General features: G+C 38.4%; 1 protein-coding gene across 12 annotated transcripts in view; it reads left to right on the top strand.

Moving 5' to 3' along the window:
* EHBP1 (EH domain binding protein 1) overlaps nucleotides 1-25,929 on the top strand; it is a 231,446-nt gene that overhangs the window by 84,295 nt on the left and 121,222 nt on the right. For 9 of the 12 annotated variants that reach the window (XM_052784229.1, XM_052784238.1, XM_052784237.1 and 6 more), the window contains exons 6-10: nucleotides 4,197-4,378; nucleotides 8,034-8,173; nucleotides 14,194-14,298; nucleotides 15,009-15,131; nucleotides 24,321-24,573. In XM_052784229.1, the coding sequence (XP_052640189.1) occupies nucleotides 4,197-4,378; nucleotides 8,034-8,173; nucleotides 14,194-14,298; nucleotides 15,009-15,131; nucleotides 24,321-24,573 (803 nt within the window). The remainder of the gene's footprint in view (nucleotides 1-4,196; nucleotides 4,379-8,033; nucleotides 8,174-14,193; nucleotides 14,299-15,008; nucleotides 15,132-24,320; nucleotides 24,574-25,929) is intronic. The other 3 variants (XM_052784239.1, XM_052784234.1, XM_052784233.1) reach the window with 1 other exon arrangement.

Raw genomic sequence — 25,929 nt, 5'->3', positions numbered from 1 at the left:
CTTACACATTTTAAACTTTGATTATATAGTCAAAATTGGAAAGGTTGAGCAATTGAAGTATTTGCATTGGGATTCCTGCTTTACCTTCCACAAAACTCCATGTGCTCATATGAGACACAAGTAACACCAGGTCAGACTTTTACTATTAAATGGATGTTATTTATTTAGTATCTTACAAAAGTGTGCTTCTGTTTGAAATAACTCTTTCTAGCCTGCTGCTGAGCTGTTCCTGTATACCCCACTCATAGGTATTTCTTTTGGATTATTTTGTCTCTGCTGATTTACAAATTATTTATTCTTCTGCAAGAAAATTTCTCTGTGCTTCTGGGGTAACTCAGATTGTATTATATGAAGCATGTGGGTTTTTCTGAAGAAAATGTTACAACCTTTGTAAGAAGTGGTTATGAGCATGTTCTGACATTTAAAGACAATTTTTTAAAAGTTGGTTGTATGTCAGAGTAGAAAACATAATCCATTCTGAAATCATTCATGGACCTTGAGAATATCCTTTTCAGGAGCAAAAAAGAAGTTTCCCCACCTCTACTTATATACCTAAAACCATGTAAGGCCAAGCCTATAAAGCTTAAAAGGAGAAAACAGTGCAACACTTCTAACATGCTTAATTTTCTGGGCGAGTAGGAGGATGTACTTAAACTTGCATGTTAAGGAAAATGAAAAATCGGGGACTGTGTATTTTTGTTTGGGTTTTTTGTTTGTTTGGTTGGTTTTTTAATGTGATAAATTTACAAATTTGGATTTTTATAGGCAATTGGAACCTGAAAAGTCAATTTCTGTCTTCGGCCCACAAAAAGATTATGAAATTAATTCCTTTCTCAGGAAGACTGAACTTGATTGCCAAGTATTTCTTACTCTTCACAGCACCTCAGGATATTTAGTGCTAAGAGAATCTTCTTGCAGATGGCTGGCTTCTCCCCTTTGTAATGGCACACATCTGCCTGCACTCATCTCCCTCCTCTACACCAGCTAACGTCAGTAGATTTCACAAGGAATTGCTGATGATCATCTTCACTGGGAGAACTTTGCCTCTTCCTGGTTCAGGTCTCTTATTCACTCTATGATGCAGATAATCTGAAGCTACAAATGGCAAGATGATAATTTATATAATAAATAGGTATTAAGTGAAAATGTAATTCCACATCATTCCAAAATTCTCCTGCCTTGATGTCCGTGTCCAGCTTTTGGATGCTTGCAAGTTTAATGCTCTGTTCTTTCTCTTCACTTCGGATTCACCATTGAACTGGTCTTTAGGTTGGCTTATCTTGTTTGCTGTGACTTTTTTAGTAAAATCACCTTGATAAAGACAACATGCATCTGAGTTATCAGACAAGATGGTGTGTTTGTAAAAAGAGAAAGTAGCTCTGCCCCCAAATACACCTTCTGTTTTTCAGAGTCACTGAAGCATATTTGTGTTCCTTAAGATACCTCCCCAGGGACCTCGCAGAGGTCTGTGTGTTGCTCTCGTAGCATAGGATGTATCTAACAGGTGAGCCAGCACTGAGAAGGCATTGGTAGCTACACAAGGAAATAATCTAGGCCTTCATTAAACTGGGGATGTTTACAGCTGCTGGGAAGTGATTTTCATAGTCAAACTGAGAAGAGTACATCAGAATACAGGCATGGTATGGCTAATCAGTGATTCATCTGGAAGGCTGCAAGCAAGTATCCACGTTCATGATTTGTTCCGTCTAAGATCTGTTTCTCGCTGGGTGTAGAAATACTTGATCTTTTTTGGGGTGTTTTAATTGATGAAGGGGAGTGAGGACATGACAACAGACATGCATCTTTAAAAAGGAAAAAAACACCACCCACTTTTTTTTTTTTTTTCTTAAAGGAAAACCTAATTGTATAATTTGGGAATAATGAACAAATGAAGAGTCTTTCCATGCATTTGAGTTACATTGCTAACTATAATTTCAATAAGAATAACTGTGATATTGTAATACAGATTTTAAGACCAGCTAAGGTATAATTGGGTTTTTTCTGCAAGCATAAGCTCATCCCAACTGATTCAAAGAATAGTCAAGTCCAAAATGTGACAAGTGTTTCCTAATCATTATAGCCTACCAGTGGAATGTTTTCCTTTGGCCTGACTGCAGGTGTGGGCATATTCAAGTTAAAATCATACAACCATAGAATAGCTCAGGTTGGAAGGGACCTGGAAAGATCATCTGGTCCAACCTTTTGTGGGAAAGGAAGCCTAGATGAGATTATCTATCACCCTGTCCAGTCATATCTTGAAAACCGCCTGTGATGGGGAGACTACCACATCCCTGGGGAGGTTGTTCCAGTGATTGACACTTCTCGCGGTAAAAGATGTCTGGTTTGTATCGAGATGAAACTTCCTGGTGCAACTTGTACCCATTGCCACCTTGTCTTCTCCATGTGGCTCCAAGTTACTTTTTAATTTCTGGTTGCTCCTGTTCTGTTTGGCAGAAAAACATACGCACTAGCTTTGGCAAGTAGTTTTTACCATACCAATTGCATAAATACTTACACACCACACTATATATGCCAGTTTTCTCTAAAGATACTTAAAAAGAATAACTAGAAGAGGTTTAAGCAAACTTTCTTTCTATTCACCTTGACCACCATTTTTACACCATAGTATGAATATTGAAAATTTAACTTTATGAAACAAGGTGCTGTTAAGATGCAAACTGCTTAGGTACATTTACCTGGAGAACACACAAAAAAGAAGTGCTGTGTCTCTCGCATTGCTTTCTGAACAGGTGCTGCAGTAAATCTTGCATTTGGTCTAATGAGTTATAATGTTTAGTTATTCTAAAGGTATGGTACAATAACAGATTATTGTTGTTCATATCTGTGTAATAATTGAAACTCCCTGATCATACTTTCCATTTTACACATTATCAGAACCTTGGACCATAATCTCGCTCTTCGATTGACAGTCGCGGCCAGGAAAAGAGCACTAGTATTGTTTGTGACAGTCACATCTGTTCAACTTGATTCAGTTGAGAGTATTTGCATATTCTTAAGTATTTCTTCTGAAAGGGCCTAAATCCTTCTCAAGTGTTTGATGCATTTTTGAAATTCATTCATAAGGTATCTACATGCACTAATAGTTCTGTATAATATTGCTGTGCATAATCTGACAGATAAGGCTAGTTTTTTAAACAAGGTATTCTTTGGGGATGACATATTACATTCTGACTTATTCTACTGGGCGGAAATGTCAAGTACTTTGAAAAAAGATGCTTGAATGTTTTGATCGAATTAGTATTCTTTATTCAACACAAATTGTCAACTGCAGTAAAATGTAGTCTTATTGGGAGAACGTTTTTCAAAAGACTTAACAGCAGGGCTTTTTTGTTTTGTTTTTGTTACTGGAGCTTTATTACATATAATCATTCCTTTGCTGCTGATGCTGACATTAGATGGAACAAAAGGGTAGATTCTTAGATGCATTTTAGATTAATTTGGCTGAATTGTTAAACTGTGAGCAACACCTTTATCTTGAAATACAACTTAGGCTTTTGAAATACAGCTTAGGCTTTTATCTTTCTCTTTTCTTGCTTTTTATTTTTTCCTGGCAAAATTTTTATCAATATTTTTGGGACCATTGTCAACCTTAATTTCAGAAACCTGTCACTCTTGATAGTACATGTACAACACTAGTGAGAAGTACCATTGCTTTGAAAAATACTCAGGCATTATATCTGAGCATTGAACACAGCAGTTAAAAATATTAACTTGATGGCCCCATACTATTACATAAAGAAATACATGCATAATTGAAACCTATGTCTTCCATAGGTTGGAAGTCCTAGTCTAGGACTATCCAAGTTTGGACAAAAGTAGTCCAGTTTGCTATCAGAAGGAATGGAGATATATTCCCATTTGCTTAAAGGGATATGTGCTGTGGATGCTACTACAATCTCAAGCCATTAAAGACCTAGGATCTTATATGGAAGACCACTAATCACAATGAATAGCCTTTTTTTTCCCATTGCACTAAGGAAGTGTTCAACCTTTAGTGGCTGACCTAGTTTAAGAAATGAGTTTCTGTCTCTAGAAAGGACCATAGCAATCCCTGCTGCCTGTGTACTTGAAAAAAGAATGATGCAGACTTAATATGTGTGGTTTTGTTTTATGCACATGCAGGTTTTAGTGTAACAGCACCTTTTATGTTACTTTTGTTTTTCCTTTGCTTTCAGGAATCTCCTTCTGGACGCAGAAAAGCGCTTGCCACCAGCAGCATCAACATGAAGCAATATGCAAGCCCCATGCCTACACAGACAGATGTCAAGTTAAAATTCAAGCCTCTGTCTAAGAAAGTGGTATCTGCCACACTACAGTTCTCTTTATCTTGTATTTTCCTGAGGGAAGGAAAAGCCACGTAAGTTGTTGGTTTTTTTTTTAACCAGATAGCCTGCTCTGTGTCGCTTTTCAAAAAATTCTTTGGATAAAGAGCTCTTTTTGTATAGAATGGCAGAATGTGAGAGTATCCTTCAGCATACCCATCATTCCTGCATACTTAGTTTCTTAGCTGAGTAAAAGTCGTTTCTCACTCTGATTTTAGTCTTGTGTTCTTCAGAGACAAACGGCTTGTCCTCTACCATTATAGACATTTTAAATAACAGCAGCTTAAAAATATCTACAGGTCTGAAATCAGCAGGAGTATACATTTGTGTGCATGCGTGTGTTCATCCAACAATACCCTTAGCAGACTGCAAGGGAAATGTGGGAAGGAAAACTTACTTCTATTTCACCTATTTATATTTCACAAAGAATGAAAGAAGGACAAAGCCAGTTGTAAGGTGAGAGAGGGTGAAGATTTTGGGTTGAACACAAGAACATCCTGTGAAAAGAGTTCACTTGGGCACCATTCCCCTTACTCACTCACTTGGTTCTGTCCCTTATTTCAACAGCCTTTGGAGGGCGGAGGATACAGATATTTTTGCAGATCTATAACCTCTCCTGCAATTTCTGTCAGATTCAAGATGTCAGATGTTGACAACTTCATGTGGCTGGAGGATGGATCGTTTGTCACCCACCCTGTTTTGCTTTTCCTTTCTGTCTCTAGAATATGGGAATGTGAGAATGGCAGAACAAAAAGAGGTAGATGGGGAAACTACTGCTCTAGTGGTTCTTTTACCTCTTTTTAAATTTCTTTTTCCCTCCAAAAGGCTAACAGTTTACTTCTAGCTTTCAGTATTCTGAATGCACTTGTAGACATTGCCCACTGCAATACAAGTGCCCCAAAACTGTTGCATGAACAGCTTTCCAGACCGCCATGTTAAGGCATACATTTTGACACAAAAAGACTTTTTGTCTGCATGCTTTGAAAGCCACAGATGCATTAATTACTACTAATTACTATTACTGTTTCCCTTCTCTGATTAACTGTTGTGAACCACGTTTTGATATACCATATAAGAATGATATTTGGAAGTATTTAGCTGTGGTTTAACATGGTATTGCAGCTGAAAATGTGCATGAAGAAGTCAGTATCTGATAACCTCTTAACTTTTTTAGAACAGCCAGCATCCATGAACTATACAGTAAATAGCTGCTAGGCTCTTAGCAGTTTTTGAGGCCATAGTTTGTAAAAGCTGATCCATGTAGGATCATATATACCTTCTTCCCATTAAAATTGATAGGTTTCATGCTGAAGACTGTAAGTTAACAACAGGGCTTTAATATTGCCCTGAACAAGGGATGGGGAAAAAAAAAAAAGTTGCTGTTTTTGAAAGCATTGGTTTCCAGTATGTGTAAATAGTCTTATTAGTCAAAATGCAAGACAGAATTCAGGTGTCAGGATACATGAACATGCGAGAAAAGGTAGCTAGGCCAAGGTTTGTTTACATCTCTTATAAACTGTTGTAGTTCCATAAAGTAAGATTCACTTTTAATTTAATTTATGCATTTTATAAAGAAAATACTGCAACCTGTTGCTATGCAGTACCAAAAATAATCTTATTTCTAAAACACAGGAAAAAATATTATAAAGTATGAGTACAGAAAGGGCAGCAAAAAGAAATAGTACTTTGGAGACTTTTTAATTTCTAAACTTTATGTGAACATGTGATATACAAGATCTGTGTGCTAATGGCTCCTGGCTTTTTGTCTTCAGTGCATAAAAAAGCCTGCCCATCAATGCGGTTATAGGATGCTACATTTTTTCCCCTGTGCTTAAAGAGTTAATTTAACCTGTTGGTTATTAAAACAGGAAGATGAAACCTTGAGGTTTCTGCATGAACGGAAAGGTCTTTGTGACTTCCTGTTAGTTACTTATTTTATAATTATTATTATTAATACTTTCTATAGAAGTACTTAGTTGTCCTGTGTAACTGCGGGTTCTGTAGTGCTGATTACTTTGAACTCACACAGTAGGAAATGATTGCCTCAAAGAGTTTCTGATTTTAACAATGTGTTAAATCACTGAGTTTAACCCCATGTTTTAAGTGCCTCTGTGTTTCTGTGCATATTTGAGCAATGATTAGTACCTCATTTTTATTCCTATAGGTGGTACCTTTAAAATAATTTGTGTAGTTTTCTTGGCATTGTTAGGCACAAAATCTGCGCATCTGGTTTTATCATGATCAACTTCAAAGAAGATAGAATAATTCGGGTTGGAAGGGACCTGTACATGTATCTAGTCCAGCCTCCTGCTTAAAGCAGTCAGCTGTGTGATCAGACCAGTTTGCTCTGGGCTTTATCCCACTGGGGCTTGAAAACCCCCAAGAATGGAGACTGTACCACCTCTCTGGGCAACCCACCCCACCACTTGTTGATGTTGACTATTCCAACTTTTTTCTCACATCAGATCAGAACCTCTCTGGTTTCAGTCTATGTCCACTGTCTCATCCTCTTGCCTTGCACCACTGTCTTCTCAGCAATGCTGGCAGGCTGCTGCTAGGTCCTCCCAAAGCCATTTCTTCTCCAGGCTCAACAAGTCCATTTCCCTTGGCCTCTTTTTGTAGGGCAAGTGCTCCAGCCCCCAACAATCTCAGTGGCCCTCTGCTGACCTTGCTCCAGTTTATTAACACCTTTTCCTGTACTGTGGTACCCAACACTGGACAAAGTACCCTAGATGCAGTCCAACGACTCCAAGTAAATGGGGTTCGTGACTTCCCTCAGTCTACTACTTGTGGTCCTGTTTTAATGTGTCTCAGGATGCTGTTTGCCTCCTTTGGCTGCCAGGGCATGATACTGGCTCTCCTTCAGCTTGCTCTCCACCAAGATCCCCAGACTGTTTCCAGCAGAGGTGCTCCCTAGCCAGGCAATCCCCAGTCTTATTGTAAGGAACCAAAAAAAAATGATCAATCCCAATAAACCTATTGAAATGGTTTTAAAAGAGAAGAGGTAAGGCTGCTGTTGTTTCAAGAATGACATTATGTACTTAAAAAAATCTTGCGTTTTTTATGAAACAAATGTAGAACATCCATTTCTCTGAATCTTTGCCTGCTGTCATCTTTTCATCAAACATATATTTGATATGAAAGGTACAGCTATGTGAAAGATATATATACATATATGCAATACAGTCAAGTAAGAATTGAAATTGGCCATTGATATGTAATGGTTTTTTATCTTATTAATGAATTCAGATATTTAGAAAAGGGATTTTAATTTCTGTAACATGGTCAGGAGCGTGCTTGAACGTAGTGATAGGTGTCACATGCGCCATATGGACAGTAGGTCTGACCAAGCACTTTCACTTTAAGCAAAGAAGACCAGATAAGTGTTTACTAGCATTTCTGGGCTGGTTTAAAATTTTAAGCAGCAGTCATTAAATTGACTTTTAATGCAAAGCAGCACTGTTTTTATCCTTTAGAATTTTGTCAATAGAAAACTTTCCCTTCAGAAATTAATGAACATGAGTGTATTCATTTTGTTCTTTCACTATATTCAGGATTGGATCTGAGATAGAGACCTCCCTGAAGAAAAGAAAACATAAAAATACTTAAAGGATTTGTAATAATGTGGTAGTATCAGATGTGGTATTAACAGGTTGTATTTTAATGCCTGGTTTGAAATTTGTTATTTAGGGATGAAGACATGCAAAGCCTGGCTAGTTTGATGAGTATGAAACAAGCTGATATTGGAAATCTAGATGATTTTGAGGAAGACAATGAAGAAGATGAAGAAAACAGAGTGAATCAAGAGGAAAAGGCTGCAAAAATTACAGGTAGGTTTTGCCACAGGGATAGTAAAATATTGTTCCTTTGCTAATTGCCAGCTGTGCTCCATGGATTTTATCCTTATGCTGTATTTGTATTTAACTTTAAAAAATATCCCAACCAAAACAAAATTTAGGATAGTTTGATTGAAGAGAGACCCATCCATAACTCAACAAAGTTTAATATTTGTGAATTTAAGAGCATTGATTTGTGTGTGTGTGTCCTGTGTTTAGGAGAGAATGCACTAAGTAGGTAGCACGATGGAGGGAAAAGGTCAGTGAGCGAGAAGGCAAGAGGATGAGCTGAAGTGAAATAATGAAGATAGTCTGTGAGAATAAGTGCAAAATTAGTTGTGCCACGGGTAGGTGCTGAGGTTCTGCTCAATAACATGGTAATTCCAGGCAGCATACTTCTGCCTTTTGGTTGGGAGTGTCTTGTGGAAATGAAATCAGGAGGCCGTTAAAGGACTTTAACAGAATTTGACAGTAAGGTTGTTTAAAGTGAGATAGTATAACCACATTTGAATTGCTAATGAAAATGCTTAGGGTGTCTAGGATAGCTGAACTAATTGATGCAGGTCAGATCCAAGACATGATGATGTTAAATTGTTGGTAGAGATCATTACATAGTACTGCTCCAGATGATTTCTGAAGGAACTCTTAGTGTAAAAGAATCAGGAAAAAACAAATTAACTTCTAGTGCCAGCCTTCATGCCTGCCACTGCTGTTTAAAAATGTCTGCTGAAATAAAGGGATCCTTCTCTAAGGTGGGGAAGAGCATCCCAAGCAGAGAAGTGAATTGTCACATCTGTTCTTGAAAATCCAGAGGAATGTTGGTTCACTGTTATGAAACATTACTTTCATTGCTTCTTTTTGAGCTTTTGTTGCAATTGAAAGGTTCAGCCTGAAGCAGTTATTACTTTAATGTTGTGAAAGGATGCAAATATGTTTTCTCCATGCTTTACATATTCAATTAAATGTTTTGTACCCTGACCAAATCTATACTTAAGCTGTATGTGCCTGGCACAGAGCAGATGGGAAAGTCCAGAATGAAATATCTGAGATACACAGATATGTATTCTTGGTCAGGGAGCAGAGATATACCAGTCTGGTCACACTGAAAACACTCTACAAGGTCGTCTTCTCCTTTTCTAGTGTAACCAGAATAATGCAGGTACGGGTCAGAACACCAAACAAACTGACATGTTCACCAGGCCATCCGATAATCACAGAGAAGAGAAGGACACATAAAGTAGAGGCTATGTAAAGTCTCTATAAACTACTGTGCGGAAGTGTTTTATTAAGATATGCCTAGATACTGCATTGAGGACTGCTACGGAAAACCCATGTGCAGAAGGACAGTAGTTGAAAAGCAGCAGATCTTGCTCCTCAACTTTATTGATTTTGCAGCGTTCAGCATCTAAACAAGCCAACAAATGATTCCTGAACAAGCAAAAAGCTGATGTAGATTAGACTAGTCTGTCCACTATCCTTTGGCTATGTGGTGAACATCCCTGGAGATAGATGGGGAAGGGTGAGCTGTCTGATGTGCAACACAAGGTCCTGGCTTGAGTTGTTTTAGAGGCATTTCAGCTCTTCCATCTGTTGTTGTGAAGACCAAAATTATCTGTTCTAAGCAAACATTACAATATCTACTTGAAAAGCAGAAGCAATAAATACTTCTGAACTACACTATATCTGCTCATTGTTCAGCCTGTTCTGATACTGTTTTCTAATGATACAAGATGGGAGGCTTGGTTTTTTTGTAGATGCATCAGTAAGGAAACCTGAGGGGGAAAAGGTCAGCCTTGGACTTCTTGTGTTGGCTACAACAGCCAAGTTGCTTCATTAGCCTGGCTAACTTCTCCCACGTTAGACAAGGAGAGGGATGAGAGGGATGTTGAAGGAGAATGAGTGCACATAGTTTCCCAAGCAAATGGGAGAACATAAAACATAGGACAGTAAGTAAAAATTAATAAATAAAATGTAAAGGATCTATTTCAACATGTGTTCAAGACTGATTTCACTGGCAGTTGGAGTGACTCCTGCAATAAGTATAATGAATGGGAAAAACTAAGAAAACACAAGGAGAAGAATTGAGGAACCAAGGGAGAAAGAGGTAGGAGTTGTTGCAGAAAAATAGGAAGAAATATAGAAAGAAGGAAATGGAACAAAACTGATGTAGTGAAGTACTCTTTCTAAAATTTCTTTCAAAAATAATTGTGTTCTCTGAATCCCATAAAGTTAACTAAGGAAATTACATAACCCTTTTGAAAGCTTGCTGCTCCCAACATTTTCTCATCTGTTGCCGTGTTAAGGTGTTGGCAGCGGAGCGAGCTGGAATGCCTTCACTGAGTCAGAGTCCCCTGCGGCAAATCACTTTGCCTCGGTGCGCCTGTTTTCCCAACTGTAAAATGGGGATACTGGCTATAACTACTTCACAGAAACGATGGGAGTGTTACGTGGTTAATGTTTGTAAGCAAGCTTTGAAAAAGTAAAGTGCAAGTAGTAAAGCAGAAGGGATTATTATCCTGCTTTTGACTCAAGGTCTTCTCACAGAAACGTTGGATGACTTGATGACTGAAATGCTGTCATTCTCAAGCCACAGCTGCAAGAGGTGCTGGAAATCTTTATCACAGACACTGTTCCTTTTTGCAGTGTACAAAAGTTCATTTTCTTTGTTGGGCCCAAAGTTAGTTTTATAGATGAACAAATATATCCACCACTAGGAGATCAAGGGATACCTGCTGAATGGGGCTCTAGATGGTGCAGGTGAGTTAGGAAATGCTACATCTCTTCCTTGATGTGTTGCCTAACTTTGGGTAAGTATCTGTGCCTCTGTTTCTTCAGCTATGAAATAAGTGGCGCAATACTGACCTACCTCAAAAGCACTGTGGAATTTGGTGTGGTCAACATGGGAGCTGTTGCCATACAACTGACCTTAAGATCAGACTGAAAGATGTTTTCCATTCAAAGCGCTACTTTCCTCTAAAAAAAAAAAAAAATCTTCCTCCATCTTGGGCTTTTCCCCCTTCCTTCCCAGTATTTCTTGTTTAAATTTTTCATGTGTAAAAGCTGTATCTCCACCTAACTGTTCTGTGTAAAGTTGAAAATTATGTTTGTAGCCATGAAATATGTTTCAAATATTTTGTTTCTACACTATTAATATAGATGAATTTAAACCTCCCAGAATTATCCTGTCATTAGTCTTCAGTTGAATACAAGGCATCCCAACATACTTGAAGAACTGCGGCTCATAAATGACAAACTTAGGGTAGTAATAAATACATTATTTCTTTTAATGTTTTAATTGATACTTAGAGCCTCATGCTGAAGTTGATAGTTGCCTCCTGCTCCATCTGCACAAGAGCACGGTGACTGTCCTGGGGCACCACATGGACTCAGCAATATGCACATGTGCTACCTATTGCAGGAGTCTGAATCCCAGCATATTTAAGAGCAGGCTTCTGGAGAGCAATATGCGTAACCCTTTCTTGCCATTTGCAAAACCATATGTCTCATGTAAACTTCTGATACATTTACTCTTTTTTGTTTTGGTTTTTTTTTTTAAGCAGCTTGGTGCTACAAAAAGAGCAAGAGAGAATGAAAAAAAAAAAAAACCAAACCAGTGATTTATATGATGTACTTGTAGAACAAGCCAATGTATGTTTGTAGATAATGAGATTTATAAAAGATAATATAGGACATAAATCTCCCAACCTACCATTTCCACACTCCAAAATATGACATAAACCATTTAATATTGTAATGAGAAACATTGTAGTGCATATGGGTGTTTAGGTTGGCAGATGGGACCAGGTGATTCAGACCACATCAAAGAATTCCCTCTTTTTAAAGCTCTGAACTTAATTTGTTATTTTCTGACAATAAAAACTGAATTGTAATTGTTTGGGGTTTTTTTCACATGCTGGCATAATAAATTGTAAATCATGTCAGCATCTCAGCCTGTTTTAAACTAGTAATTCATTTGTACTAGTGTTTATAAGGTCAACTCTGCTTTATTTGAGTACAGCAAGGTATTTTCCATTGTGTATCTTGAGTCTTAAAAATTCCCAGAAGATAGTATTATATTGTTCAGATGTGTAAGGTGTACATATGATTTTATACTGAGAAAGTTAAGAGTTTTGGGGCAGTTTTAGTCTTATTTTTTAGGACTATAGTCTTGTTTGTTGGAACTAAAAATAAGGAAGTGAGGATGGTGAAATTAACTCTGTGTAGGTAGATATAAATGTAATCCCATCTAAGTAGATTTTTGCTTTAAGGTCAAGAACAGTTAGGAGATGCAGTTAAGAGGAATTCTGCTGTGGCTTTGTCATTGTCAGCATACATTATGTCCAATAGGTATTGGCAGAATAGATCATTTCACTTGGTAATTTGCAGATTGGCATATCTTTGCAAAGCAGTTTAAATTTGGAAAAGAAGCTTTTAACCACATGACTGAAATATTTTCAGGTTCTGGACTCTGCTTTTGACTTCAGGTTCTTCATGCTGTCTGTGAAGGCATGACATTAAGAGTTGTGTCTGTGTCAACTGGTGAAGATGTTGCCCCATGAAAAAGCACGAGTTCCCCATGCTGGGAAGTTCTGCGTGGCTGTGGGCACCAACATGAGTTGGGACAGTCACAATACTACTCAATTTTCACCTCAGTCCGATACCTTACTCCTTGTAACTAGTTCATAGACCGAAGATTACTGTATGAGTCAGTGTCAAACGTTTGCCTTCCCAAACAAAAGCCATATGAGAAAAAGCAAAATTCAAAACAGCAGCGAACTAAAAGCGTTACAAAGAAGTGACTTCTTGTGTACACAAGAAATTGAAGTTTAAAGGAAATCCAAGAATGATTGGCATGAGAAATGTGCAGTAAAGGCATCTACATAACTTTAACTTCACTGGTGACACCAGGAGACATCATCCGTTTATTTCATTGGGAAAAGATGGGAGATGAAAAAACCTGTCAGAGGGGCAATAATATTCAACAAGCAGGATCCTCTCTCCTGCACAGGTTTCTCCTGCCTGTTTGTGAGCTGGAAGGGTGAGGAAGGCTGTCCCCTCTCTACAGAAACCTATACTTGAGGTCTTTCAGAGATGCCCCAGGCTCAGTCACCGTTACTACAGAAACTGCATTTGTCAGGTGCTGTGGATGGGACTACTTCAGGGGTGGATCACAGAGGAATTTTTCCCCGTGGGCAAGAAGCCACTAAGACCTAGTTTGTTTTTGTTTCTTTCCTTCCAGAATTATGGGGGTATCAACATCTTGACTTGAATTAAACATTAATACTTTTTAAAAATTATTAGTTCATGGCAGTTCAGAGCTCTCCACTGTGGACAGAAGGTGAAATAGGGTTTTATCAAACAGTAAGGTGTTAATTGCATAGCTTTACAGTGGCAAATTCAACCAATATATACATTCAGTATGCATTCTCATAGCACAATACTGATCATATCTTTTAGAACTATTAGATAAATTCAACTTGTCTTAGGTCAGAATTTAATGATAACTGATTCTAAATGTTAAATAATCAGCCTGTGTGTGTATAAATAAATAAAATGCATGTGTATGTATTAGTTTTCTGTAGCCTTAAGGGTTTGGGAGGGAGGTAAATTGTTCTGGGGCTGTTTTGTGTTGATTGACAATGGTTTAAAATTCAGGTTTTCTTCATGAGCAGTAAAAGTCTTTAAATTATATCTAGTACATCTAAGTTTTGAACTGATGTGTGTACTCGTCCTCATAAAACTAATTGCTGTTGCTGACACTAGAAATCCAGCAAGGTTTTGTTTATGTCTGTTAACTGGGTTTCTTGTTAAATTATCACTGAAGCACCTACACAGGTGCTTTCCTGTAGGTATATCATTGTAAGGACTCATTCTAAATGTATTTTCTTAATTAACTCTAAGTGTCTTCTCTTTTACCCTCTCTCTCCCTCTCTCTCTTTCTAGTAACAGTGTTCCACTTCTGTTCCATTAAATGCCCTTGCCTTACGTTTGTCTTGACTGGCTTCTATTTACAGAAATTGTAAACCAGTTGAATGCTCTGAGCAGCTTAGATGAAGATCAAGATGACTACATAAAGCGAGCAAATATGCCTTCAGCTAAATCAGCCAGTTCCTCTGAAGGTCTATGAGCTTTCCTCCTTTCTTTCTGTTTCTGATTGTCTGTATTTACTGTGAACTGTTACCTTTTGACTCCTGCTTGCATTCAGCTGTCAGTTTTATCTCTGTGCTTTCACCCAGCATGACTCTCAGTAATTTGTAGTGCGTCCAACAGGTAACAACACGATAGAGAAAGAACCTATCTCCTCTACAGTTCCGTTGTCATGTGATAATGAAAAAGAAAGAAAAAACCATCACCCCCTGCCCCCAAAAACCCAGACCCCAAGCCTAAAACATTAGTTGTGCAATCAGTAATACTTGACCTCTCTAACATGACAAAAAGTCTCCTCTCTGATTTTATGTGTACGTTACATCCAAAAGTTAATATTTCTTGCTGATAGTTAACAGGTATGTGAACAACCAAAAAGAAATTGTTGTATTTAGCTTGTTAGATGTTCTGCAACATTTATTAATGAAGATAATAGAAGACTTTCTTAGTAGTCGTTTCTGTTACATAATGTTCTGATCAGCGAATAGAAATTTCATTCATTTCACTTCTTTTTTTTCTCCTTTGTCGGTGTACTTACTGAAGTGCATTAGCTTAGTTGTACAGTTCATGTCATACCTTGGTGCAGTGTTTTGAGGGACTGTTAATACAGGGGGTTTTTTGAGCTTGAAATATGTTAGATGAACAGTTTGTATCTGTATTAAAACAATATTCCACTTGTTTGTAGAGCTTATCAATAAGCTTAATTTTCTGGACGAAGAGGAGCAAGACCTGGCCAATTCTAGTACAAACCCTTTTGGTGATCCTGACACTGCAGAACTAAATCCGTTTGGAGACCCTGATGTAGAAGGTAATAGATTTGTTTTACATAATTCATGGCTAATTGCAAATGCTTAATAAAATGTGAGGGTTTTTTTGTAGGGCTACAAATGAAAAATGTTATTTTGATTAAATACAGTTATTCCATGCAGTACTGAGGTAGCAACAGCAGTGATCCAATTGCCACTGGAAAATGGAGTTATCATTTGACTTACATCCTTATGTGTATTTGCCACTGTGGGCTACCAGCTAAGAGTTGAACCAGAGACTTTTAGACCTATTGGGTGTGTTACTAGTACTCACCTCGTGGTGCAAATGAGCAACACATACTGTCAAGTGCCTCTGTTCCATGTGGCTGCTGGTTTATATCAGACCTTCCTTCACTGCAGTCTTCGCTGCATCACAGCTATTCTTGGTTAGCACTGATTTTCATTATTATAATTTAATTGTATCTCTTTCTTTTTTTTCTTTCTTTCTTTTTTTTTTTTTCTTTTATGGCTTCCTCAGTTAAGCCTTCTGGCATCATGCCTTGCACCACGTGGTAGGTGTTAATCCACTTTCCAGATGGACATGCCCATTCTTGTTCTGTTTGAGTGAGAATTACAACCCTTTTAAGTTTTTAATCTGATAAGACTTCAGCCATAAGGCCAGAAAGGAACACCAAGACAGCAGGCATCTCTGCTGTCCTCAACTCCATGTCCAGATATGCAGGCTTCCATCTGCTGCGATGAAAAAAACCCAACAGTGTATGACTTTCTTAGTTTGCAGCTGCTTGAAATGCCATCCATAGTTAATTCCCAAATTTGAAGCTGTACTCAACCTTTCCTGTTCAAAGCTCCAAGACTTTTCTTCCCACAGAAAATACCAAGGAGCATTTGCCACCTTTGACGAAACCACAGGAGCCACTCTGTAATTGTGGTGGAGGACAACCACACTGAGCAGGAGCAGCCCAGGGTACAGCCATGGGATTTCTAATGCCAGGTCTAATGAGGATGTATTTCTGAGATCCAGTTTCCACCTGTGGTTACTCTCTTTCTCTGGTCAAGCTAAATGTTTACTCACAACATGGGTTTTCTGCCTTTGGAGTCCACAGAGGCCAGTGTGGGTGGTGATCAAAGTCCTGTCATACTTTGGCTGTGGTGTAGTCTCACAGCTTGTATTTCTCAAACTGGGACGTTGCGCTATCTTCTGTATTTGGCCATTGAAGCCATAAAGCCACTGTCCCGGGCCCTTTTTCCCTCCTACGAAGTTGTCAGGTGTTTCTAGAGCTGCAGAAGTGAGTTGTTTCAGGTTTGCAGATACCAACATATATGGATTAGGTTCTGGTGTCTGGATCTTTGGCTTGGTTTCCTGTCTGTTCCTTGGCTGTGAATTCCCTTAGGATCACAGAAGGAAGCAGAATAACCAGGGATATAAAACACCTATTCTCATCCAGCTAGTTGTCCATACACAACTTGCTCTCAGAGACTCAGTCTATATTCCTTTCTTCCTTCTCTGCTCTAGAAAGAAGAGCTCCCTTCTCCCTGGAGAAAGCTGTACAAGTCCCACCCTCCCTAAACTGCTGTCTTCCAAACCCAGCTTTTCTCTTCTTTCCAGAGAGAACCTGCTCTGGCAGAAAGCAGCAGGTGTTCTGACCACAAAATAGAGGGACTAAGAGTCGGTTCCTTCTCATCTTGGGGACAGGGAGATACACACTGGTGGTGCTTCTTAGTGCCGGAGTAGCTTGACACCTCATGTCAAGTTCACTATGAGCAGCCTGCATCCAAGACGCCAGACTGGTTACAGTCCAGAAGACTCCCAATATATGTGGGGCATGTTTTTTCAGTCGATTCTGGTCCCTTTGGTGGCATCTAGCCTTTACTGCCATCTTCAGTCACAGTCATGGACACTTCTCCATTCTTCTGGGTCTGTTCTGTGTACTTGGACGGTCTCAGGGCTTAGACTGTTGGGTCCCCAAAGAAGTCGCATCTACACAGCTGTGGGCAGCAATGCTGAGTTGTTGGGTGTGTGTGTACGAAATATTCCTCCCACACAGTCAACATACAACAACATGACAGTGATTTAGATAAACAGGGTGTCACTAGATTCTTCCTACTGTGTCATAAGGTGTTTTTTATTTGGGAGGGATGGAACTTCTGTCAGGCTCATGTGGCAGCAGTATGTCTTCCTGGATCACTGAAGCAAGTGGAAGATCTGAGGCGTTTCAGGCTAACAGACCAAGAGTGGGACATCTGGTGTGGCATTTTTAAAGCTTTTACTTTATGATTAGTGGCTCCCCAGGGATTCTTCTAGTTACCTCAGACACCTCTGAGAAGTGCTGGCTCTTCCACTCCAGAGCTGTCTTGTCCCTGTTACGGGCACTGGTTGTGTTCATCTTCCCTTGCTTGGCTTTCTTGACGTGTGCCTTTCCTCCAGCTGTCTTCCTCCACAGAAAGTTGAGGAGGAAAAAATGGTGCCAAGACAAATTAGATAAGACAGTTCCTGTCTTCAGCAACAGCAGGAATCTGCTATGTATGTCTATGGCTAATTAGATCAGTGTCTCTACATGGGAGCACCTAAACCATACCATTTTGGGGAGACTTCCCTTTCTTTTGGACTACATTTTGAAGGTCCACAATATTGCAGCTGTTCTCACTCTGTTGACCTACCACAGAAGGCTGCCCTGTTTGTTTCCTATTTGGCTGCAGGTATATTCCCTCATGGTTTAGGACATTTCTTCTACTTTGAGACCTCAATGGAACTTTCATTGCTGCTGTCTCTTTTTAGGATGGTCTTTGAGACTATGCCCACTTGTTTGCTTTTGCATCCTTAAGTGAATGTGACCTTTTTGGTGGCCACCCCAGGAGCTTGGGAGCATGACAGATGTTCAGGAGTTTAAGGCAGACTTTCTCCTACAGGCCTAAAGAGTCACATTACCTGTTTCACTTGTCTTGTGATCTGCTTAAATCAAGAGATTAACCTTTTATGCGTGCATAACACTACATGTTGGTCTGCTTTATCTTTTTATCTGGACAAGGCAAAGTCTTGCATTTAGACTTTGTGAAAGTTCAGACTCTTTCCATAGAATTTGTTACTTAATTTCCCCAAGATGTGCAGAGCAGCCATATGGAGCCTCCTTTCCTGAGTACTTTGCCATCAGACAGTAGGAGGCACGATGTGCCATTTGGCAGAGATATTCCAGGGATATTCCTATCAAGCCTGTAACCTGTGTGCTTAGTGAAAGAGTGCTTAGTTACCCAGGATATGAATATGTATGCATTGACAGTCACTCAAGGAGAAAGGAGGATTACTTGCCAGTAGACACTTGTTTCCTAGAGAGATATTTCTTTTGCCTCTTCCCAAACCAGCTACTTTCCCTCTATCTTCCTAATCCCCTAACCCTGGAAATGCAGGATGGAGAGAAACTAAAGGCATGAGTGCTCCCAGCATCCATGTGCACACTGTGGGTATGGTGCATGGCAGAGGGTCACCAGCAAGCTGTCTCTGGATGCTGCTGTGGTTTAAAAAGTCCTTAGTGTGAATGATCGTACACATAGTGGAGTGAATGTGCATATGAACAACTCGGCAAAAAAAATCTTCAGCTGTGTTTCTTGGTTGACATGTCAAAGTGAGGCTTATTCCCTCTGTATCTAGTAGGTCAGCTAGACATTAGAAATCTGGAAAATCAAAAATAATCTCTTTGAACAGTATAACTCTACAGCTTTATACTAGACAATATGTAGATGATTGTATGAGGACTGCCTTTTGGATTGTCTTCTAGTCACATTACAACAGAACTCTAAAATCAGTTAATTTTTGTGCAAAATATTTTACTTGAGGAAGTCAACATATACAACAAATGTAAATAGAAAACAACAACACACTTTCAGTGCTCCAGATATTGTTTTAACTAGGTGGGGAACACAGATTTTGAAGTTGCATATGACCAATACAAGTTTCCTGCAACACACCTGAGACATGAGGGTAACTATTTGCTGGCACTGCGTCCCCCTTTCATTTAAAACAGCATTTACTTTACCAATGTGTTTCTTTACCTTGTGTGTAGACTTCTGAGCTCCCTGCAGCATGTCACACTGGAAGGAAAACAGTGCTACAATGCAGTACCAAACCCCAGAATCCTCCTAGGATAGTCCTAAGGAGAGCAGTACAAGAACCAATATAGAGGAAAACAATTACTCTGTCCCTTCTACTTACATTTCTTAATGAAATACAATGTGTTGCTAGTGTGAGTATTAATAAAAGTAATAGAAAATCATCAGTGCCTTATAGGGTTGCCAGTCATTATGCTTTCTAGAAGTACTGGGAAGTTACATTTTTATTCTGTGCTGTTTGTTACACTGCTCACATCACCATTGTGACTGTGTGCCTGCCAGTAGTGCAGTAAATGGCATAACTAAATATCTTTCACATGTGGCTTGTTCTTTCATCCTCTGCCAAGGGGAAAGTGGTATGTGTAATGTTTTGGTGGGGGTTTTGTTTGGTTTTGAGGGATATGTCACAATATGTTTGTGTTACAAAAGGCAAGTGGGTTGAAGGGCAAGGTGATTTTTGGAGATCCTCTGCGAACTAAAAGGCTGATTGTGCAGATAGGTAGTGCCAGAGTGATTACTATCACAAGCAGTCTTTCTCAGTGGAGTTAGGGCAAGTAATGTTTCCAGAATCTGGCACAAGAGCAGCTGGTGCTTCTGCTGTAGTAATACTTCTACCTCTCCTCTTGTCACTCCTACCCCTGTGGCTTTATTACTTAACCATGCAAAATTATTGTGTGTTTGACCCTTGGAGTGCCAAACTGTTAGCATCTTTTTCTTCTTTTCTTTTTTTAAAGATTAGTGTAGAGAACTGCAATTAAAAATATTAGTTCCAGTAGAGACTAGAGTCCTGTGTTTTCAGCTGTGATTGGTGATTAGGGGAAAGCAGGGGAATCTGCGTTGAATCCTTAGTGTAAAATAAGCTTGAAGAGGGAAATAAGCTCCTTTTAAGCTGTTATATGTTCAGCCCCTCAAAATGTACTTCTGAACATCATTAGGTCCTTGAGAAAATATGAGGGTCTTTGTTACAGAGAAGGTAAGAGTGGCTGTGGCTTTAAGAGCAGTGTTATTGAGTCACCGTCCTAGCAATTTAATTTGTTATAGAGAGGCTCATGAAGTGATGAACATCATTTGACATAAAAGGTAGTCCTAAAGGGTTTCAGAGACCCTATGGGAGATAGTCTGGTTGGGTTCAGGTGGGGCCCCTTGTGGGGACCCTCTCTCCTGTGGAGACATTGAAGGAAGCGGCAGAGGGGGGGGAAATAGTATCCTGGATGACAAGAGGAGAGAGAATGAGCAGCCAAATTAAGTGGGTTCTAGTTGAGCTCCTACAAAATTCTGCCTGTAAAAGTGTATTCAAAATGATATTTTTAGAAGCTCTTTTAATTTTAGCCTGTGTGTAGGATTTTGTGAAATCTTTTCATTAATAATAAGCCAGAGGTTTCTGAACACTGATCTGCGATGCTGCGCATGTAAGGCCAAACCTGTAGTTACTGTTTAGCTAATGAACAAGAGAAAGAATTTTGTCCTAGTTAGCATTACAGCACTTGATCCATAGTGTTGAAATAGAAAGAGTTGCAAAAAACACTTGCATTGCCCCTTAAAATCTATCAGATTTAAACAAGCATTTAACTTGTCATTTCCAGGAGACACAAAACCAAATTAAAAATAAAAGCTTACAGTATAGTTTTAAGAGGTTGCTTCCTTAAATGTTTTTAACTTTAGGAAATATTACTGACATTCCTTCTAGTAATATTTGTTTGAATACTGCTTGTGAGTTATCAGCAAGTTTTGCTCAGATATGATAATGTGTATTTATCAACAGATTCATGTGCAGGTGCAGTGATCCATCATATGGAGTTACAGAAGCAGGTATTCGTAGTTGTGCACTCTCTTGATAAAATATTTTAAGATTTGAGCAAAGTCTAAAGCAGCAAAAATTTTGGTTAAAACATTGTCAATAAGTTGCACAATTTGAACAAGACATACATCAGTCATTTTTCTGCACTTCATTAGGTTACTTCTGCTTTTTATATGAAACTCTCTTTTGAGGGCAGATCTCAAAAGCATTTCTGCTTGGCCTAGTTCATCAAATCACTAAATGTGTGGGTAACATTTGAGTAGTATTCTGACTACCATGAGCTTCAAGTCACGCATATCTATGCAGTAAGGGTGGGATTTGGCTTGCCTGATTTTAGACATTAACAGTTTGAACATATACCTGTAAGCTTTGACTGTAAAGGTGTCTAGCTCAACTGCAGATACTCACATTGAGGACATCTCTGGGGAACTTTTGCTTGCCATTACCACCTGCACTGGACAGTAGAGTGATATTAGTAAGCCAATGTAGAACCTCTTTTCCAGTTTTACCTTAAAATAAATGAAAAATTACATTTAAAATGTTGGGCTCTGCTCTGATGTATTTCATCTATAATACTGTCAAAGGATTCTTGCTTGATTTGATCATATTTGTGTTTTTAAGAATTTCTGCCTTGAATTATTACTTTTCCCTTGTTAGTTAAACTGTAGACCTTCAATATTATTTTATTGTGGCTTTCTCTGAAACATCTTTCTTATAAGGATGAAGACTTATGAACAAATCACCACAGATAAACTTGGGTGTGAGCTTAATATGCATCATGTACTATGCAGTAACTACCCTTTCTCCCAGGAGAAGTGCCCAGTAGTTTACTCCCTTTTATTAAAGGATAAGCATGTTGTGTTTAGTCGGGGATAGGAGTGAACACATACACTACAGCTGGCATACTGCAAATACACACCCTGATTTATCCTGCAGTAGTTTGTCTATATGCCCATCTCCTAAGACACAGCTGAAATGTTGCTTTATGACGTTCAGGTGAGGCTTAACCAGTTTAAACAGTAACAGAACCTCTTTTTTAGGTTAAGCTATGACTATTATTGCAACCCTGATTATTTGATTTGGTTTTTTTACTGGTAGTCACAAGGATTTTGACTAATTAGTTCTTTTTAGAACACATTTTGGTAGTTTAAAGACTGACCATTAAGCATAATAATAACTTGTGATCTCACTTTACCTACATCTCATCCCATTTCAGTGTAGTGTCTGATTTACACTTATTCTCAGTCTCCTTTTTGACTTGAAACAGTGATAGCTGTATTCTGGATTTGAAGTTACATATAAGAACTTATGAAATACATAAGAGATAGGTGTAAGTACTGTATACTTTGCATCTTTAACGCTAAGTTGGACCAGGTTGCTGAGGGAATAAGAAACTGCAGACCTCACTTGGAATTAAATAAATTTTTTAATGTAACTTTCTGGATAATCACCATAGGGAAATCCCATGGGCACAAGCACTGTGCATAGCTGTAAGTCTGTCTAGTTAAAACCTGCAGTATTGTCTGGCAACGTACAATTTTATTTTGTTTCACCTAGCTGAGCTCACCTTCAATCTCAAATGAGTGATTTATCTCCTGAATGTCCACACTGGGCTTAAGTAAGATTTTGATTATTTTTTTCCTGTTATTCCAGTCAAACCCATTTGGTTTCTACTTTCTGACCATAGAGCAAATAATCCATCACTTCAGAAACAGACCCTTAGAAATAGTATAGAAGACAATATGATAACATAGTCTTTGAGGTTCAAATGTGAAGAACCAAGAAGAAGAGCACTAGAAATGTGAGGTTCTTCCTAAAATGAAGTCTAATCTTTCCAGTCCCTGGTAGGTCTCAATTGTTCTGAGAAGGACTAAAGCCTTTCCTGCTCTGAGACTTTGCCCTGGTCTTAGTCCAAGCGTAGATAGGCAAAGATGCTACCTGCACCTGGGGACCATATTCCTGTCCAACTAGGAGTGGCTCTTGTTCAAACTGTAGATTATAGTCAGTCACACTACGTGGCGTAGTGCTTTCTAACACCTTGGGCTGTGCTAATGGCTGGAGACAGGGAGAACTGGAAGTTTACTGGCAGAGTAGAGAACACTTAGATTTTTTTTAGCAATTCATCAGGATTAGCAACTTCAGTACATCATCCATCCAAGACCAAGCAACTAGAGTGCTGTTTCTTTCACTGCCCCTTCCCTTTGTATAGTTGTGTGACTAGTGATTTTCTATTAAGTATTTAGTGACAAACACACTTGGAACTCCACCTTTTTCTTTTTCAGAGCCTTGCTACAAATAATATTTAAGGTTTTTCTTTTAAAGCTAGAAGGTATGTTTTGTTCAATTTGGTAACCAAAAATCTGAAAAAGAAACACTTTTTGTTAAGAATAATGTGGGAGTGGTTACTGAAAATCAGGTTTTGATAACACTACAATTGAAGTTCCTATTTGCATAGATTTTGAAAGTACATCATATCCAATATTGAACTAAGCTTCTGATCATTTGATGCTGCAGGAAGAGGAGGATTAACATTACTAAGTGTCTTTGTAAGAAATGTTGCATTGCTGTATGGGGATTTGTATTATTCAATATCCAGCAGCCATTCACTTCTGTGTAATGTTCTTTCTGTAGTGTCTGTTACTCTAAAGAATTGCATACAACTCCAGGTTGCTAATAACTTTTTGTTGTACAGCCTAAATAATACATGAGTAATTTCATTATCTGTCTCTTTAGGGTTAATTTAAATTCATTTTTACTGTGAGACTATGTATTGTTACCAGGTATGTTTTGAAATGTAATTACTGGTCATACCTAATAACTGATTTTTAGTTCAGTCATTTTAAGAAATGAAAAGACTACGTGCTTACTAGCACCACTTTTAATATCCAGTAAAAGTAATTTTATTATAAAATACAGGATATCTTTTTCTTTATTTAAAGCTTAAATAAATAATTAAGAACATTTTGTTAGGATACAAATTGGCTAATAGCTTGGGAAAATGTTTTAAAATCTGTTGTGATACCATTTATATGACAAATAAGAAAACTAATAACTAATTAGGTTGAAAGAGCTTTAATAAGTGAGAAAATGAAACCTATTCAATATACTCTAGATGAAATGACCTTTTGAAAGACCCATTTTTGAATAAACAAGGTTACTCTGTAAATAAATAAAGCATGAAAATTCATCTAAGGCTAGGACTTTATGTATTGAGAATTAAGAAGCAGACCTTTTCATAAGCCTTCAAAATATAAAGATCTGATAAAATGGTTTCAAATTTTTTCTATGTTAAATCTGTTTAGTGATTTTTTTTGTTGTTGTTATTTGGTAGAACCGGACACTGAAATAGCTTCATCTTCAAAGCCAGAAGAAAGTTTCTATGCTGACAATTACAATCCCTTCAAGGATGAATATGCCCCAGAGTACTTGAACCCATTTGATGAGCCAGATCCTGAGCCTGAAACGTTTGTAACTGTAAGAGATTCTCCTCCACAACCTGCAAAAAGGAAGAATGTCAGACCAGTGGATATGAGCAAATACCTCTATGCAGATACTTCTAAAGCTGAAGAGGAAGAGCTAGATGAGTAAGTATGAATCTTCATCTTTCAGCAGCTTTGGAAGCATTAGTGGGATCCCTGGCTTAATCTTGAGGTGTATTGGGTTCAACTGTGGTGATCCTTAATCACCTCCTTAGGAAAGACTGATCCTTAGGCAGCTCAGCAGCAGGAAATACCATACCCCCAAGTCATGCTATTCAGCTGAACATGATCAGTTAGGAAATGTTTCTTTGCCTCATTGATAGCAAATTACTTGATAGGGAACAAGTCTGCATACCGTTTTGGCGCTTCATGCTCTGACAATTGCAAATGAGCCAAAAAATTAAGAAGCAGTAAGGCTTGGTCCTTCCTGCCTTTTTTGCCATTATTTTTTACTACATAAAATAATAATTTTTGTTAATGATAATGGAGAGTTTGTTTTATATTGGTGCAGTCTGTAAAAAGGAAGAGCGTTTTGCAGTCTGCATAGCACATTTTTGAGAGTCTCATAAAACCGAATCTCTATATGGGAAAGATAACACCATATGCACTTTATTAGGTTGTTTCTTTTATCATAACCACACGTAAAACTCTTCTAAACTCACACTAACTGCCTTGTATTATAGTATAGAAACCTAACAAGGAGTGAGAGCTTTTTGTAATAGCTGTGCAGCTTGGGAGGTTTGAAGGTATATACTTACTCCTTGTTTGTGGTCATTAGTCACCAACCACACCACTCATGAGACAGTTTATGGTGATTATATGTGAGCAATTTTACAGACAACAACTGTAATTAACATTTCGTTTTACATTATTTAATGAGATTTATCATGGCATGACATTTGCATTGCTTTCATATTTAATATTAATACAGGTGTCATATCATCGTCTTTAAGTTTCTCTGTTTATAGCTGTATTCTAGGAAATTGAAGGATTCCCATGCACTCTGACAGAAATGTATAAAGGAGCCTGCAGGGTTTTTTCCTTTTAAAGCTCTGTGCCCATGGATTTGGTGGTGTTTGTTCTGTGGAAAAAAAAAGGGGGGGGGCATTGGGGAATGATGTCTCTGCCAGCTCGATTCATCAGGGCACTGCCTGAACAAACAGCACTGGCTGCTGTGTCTTCAGAGCACAGTGTGATCACACTGTTGATGGTCACACCAGGCATCCCTGATCATTCACTGATCACCAGAATCCGCAGGGAGAAAAAATATATTACACCTGCAAAGATACGGGTATAGAGGACAGCAAAGACTGAGGAGAAGAGCAGAAAGAACAAAAGCTACATGGATGGGCAAGTGAAGAATTTTGCTCTATTTTATATTTATACTCATATTTCCACCCTAAGCGAATCTGTGCCAAATGGGCTCGCAGCAGTGTTGTAACAGGCAGCCTTGTTTTTTCT

The sequence above is a fragment of the Harpia harpyja genome, chromosome 4 (assembly GCF_026419915.1).
Source record: "Harpia harpyja isolate bHarHar1 chromosome 4, bHarHar1 primary haplotype, whole genome shotgun sequence".
In the NCBI taxonomy this organism is placed as follows: domain Eukaryota; kingdom Metazoa; phylum Chordata; class Aves; order Accipitriformes; family Accipitridae; genus Harpia; species Harpia harpyja.
Note: the sequence above shows the minus strand (reverse complement) of the source record. Positions and strands in the feature narration are given on the sequence as shown.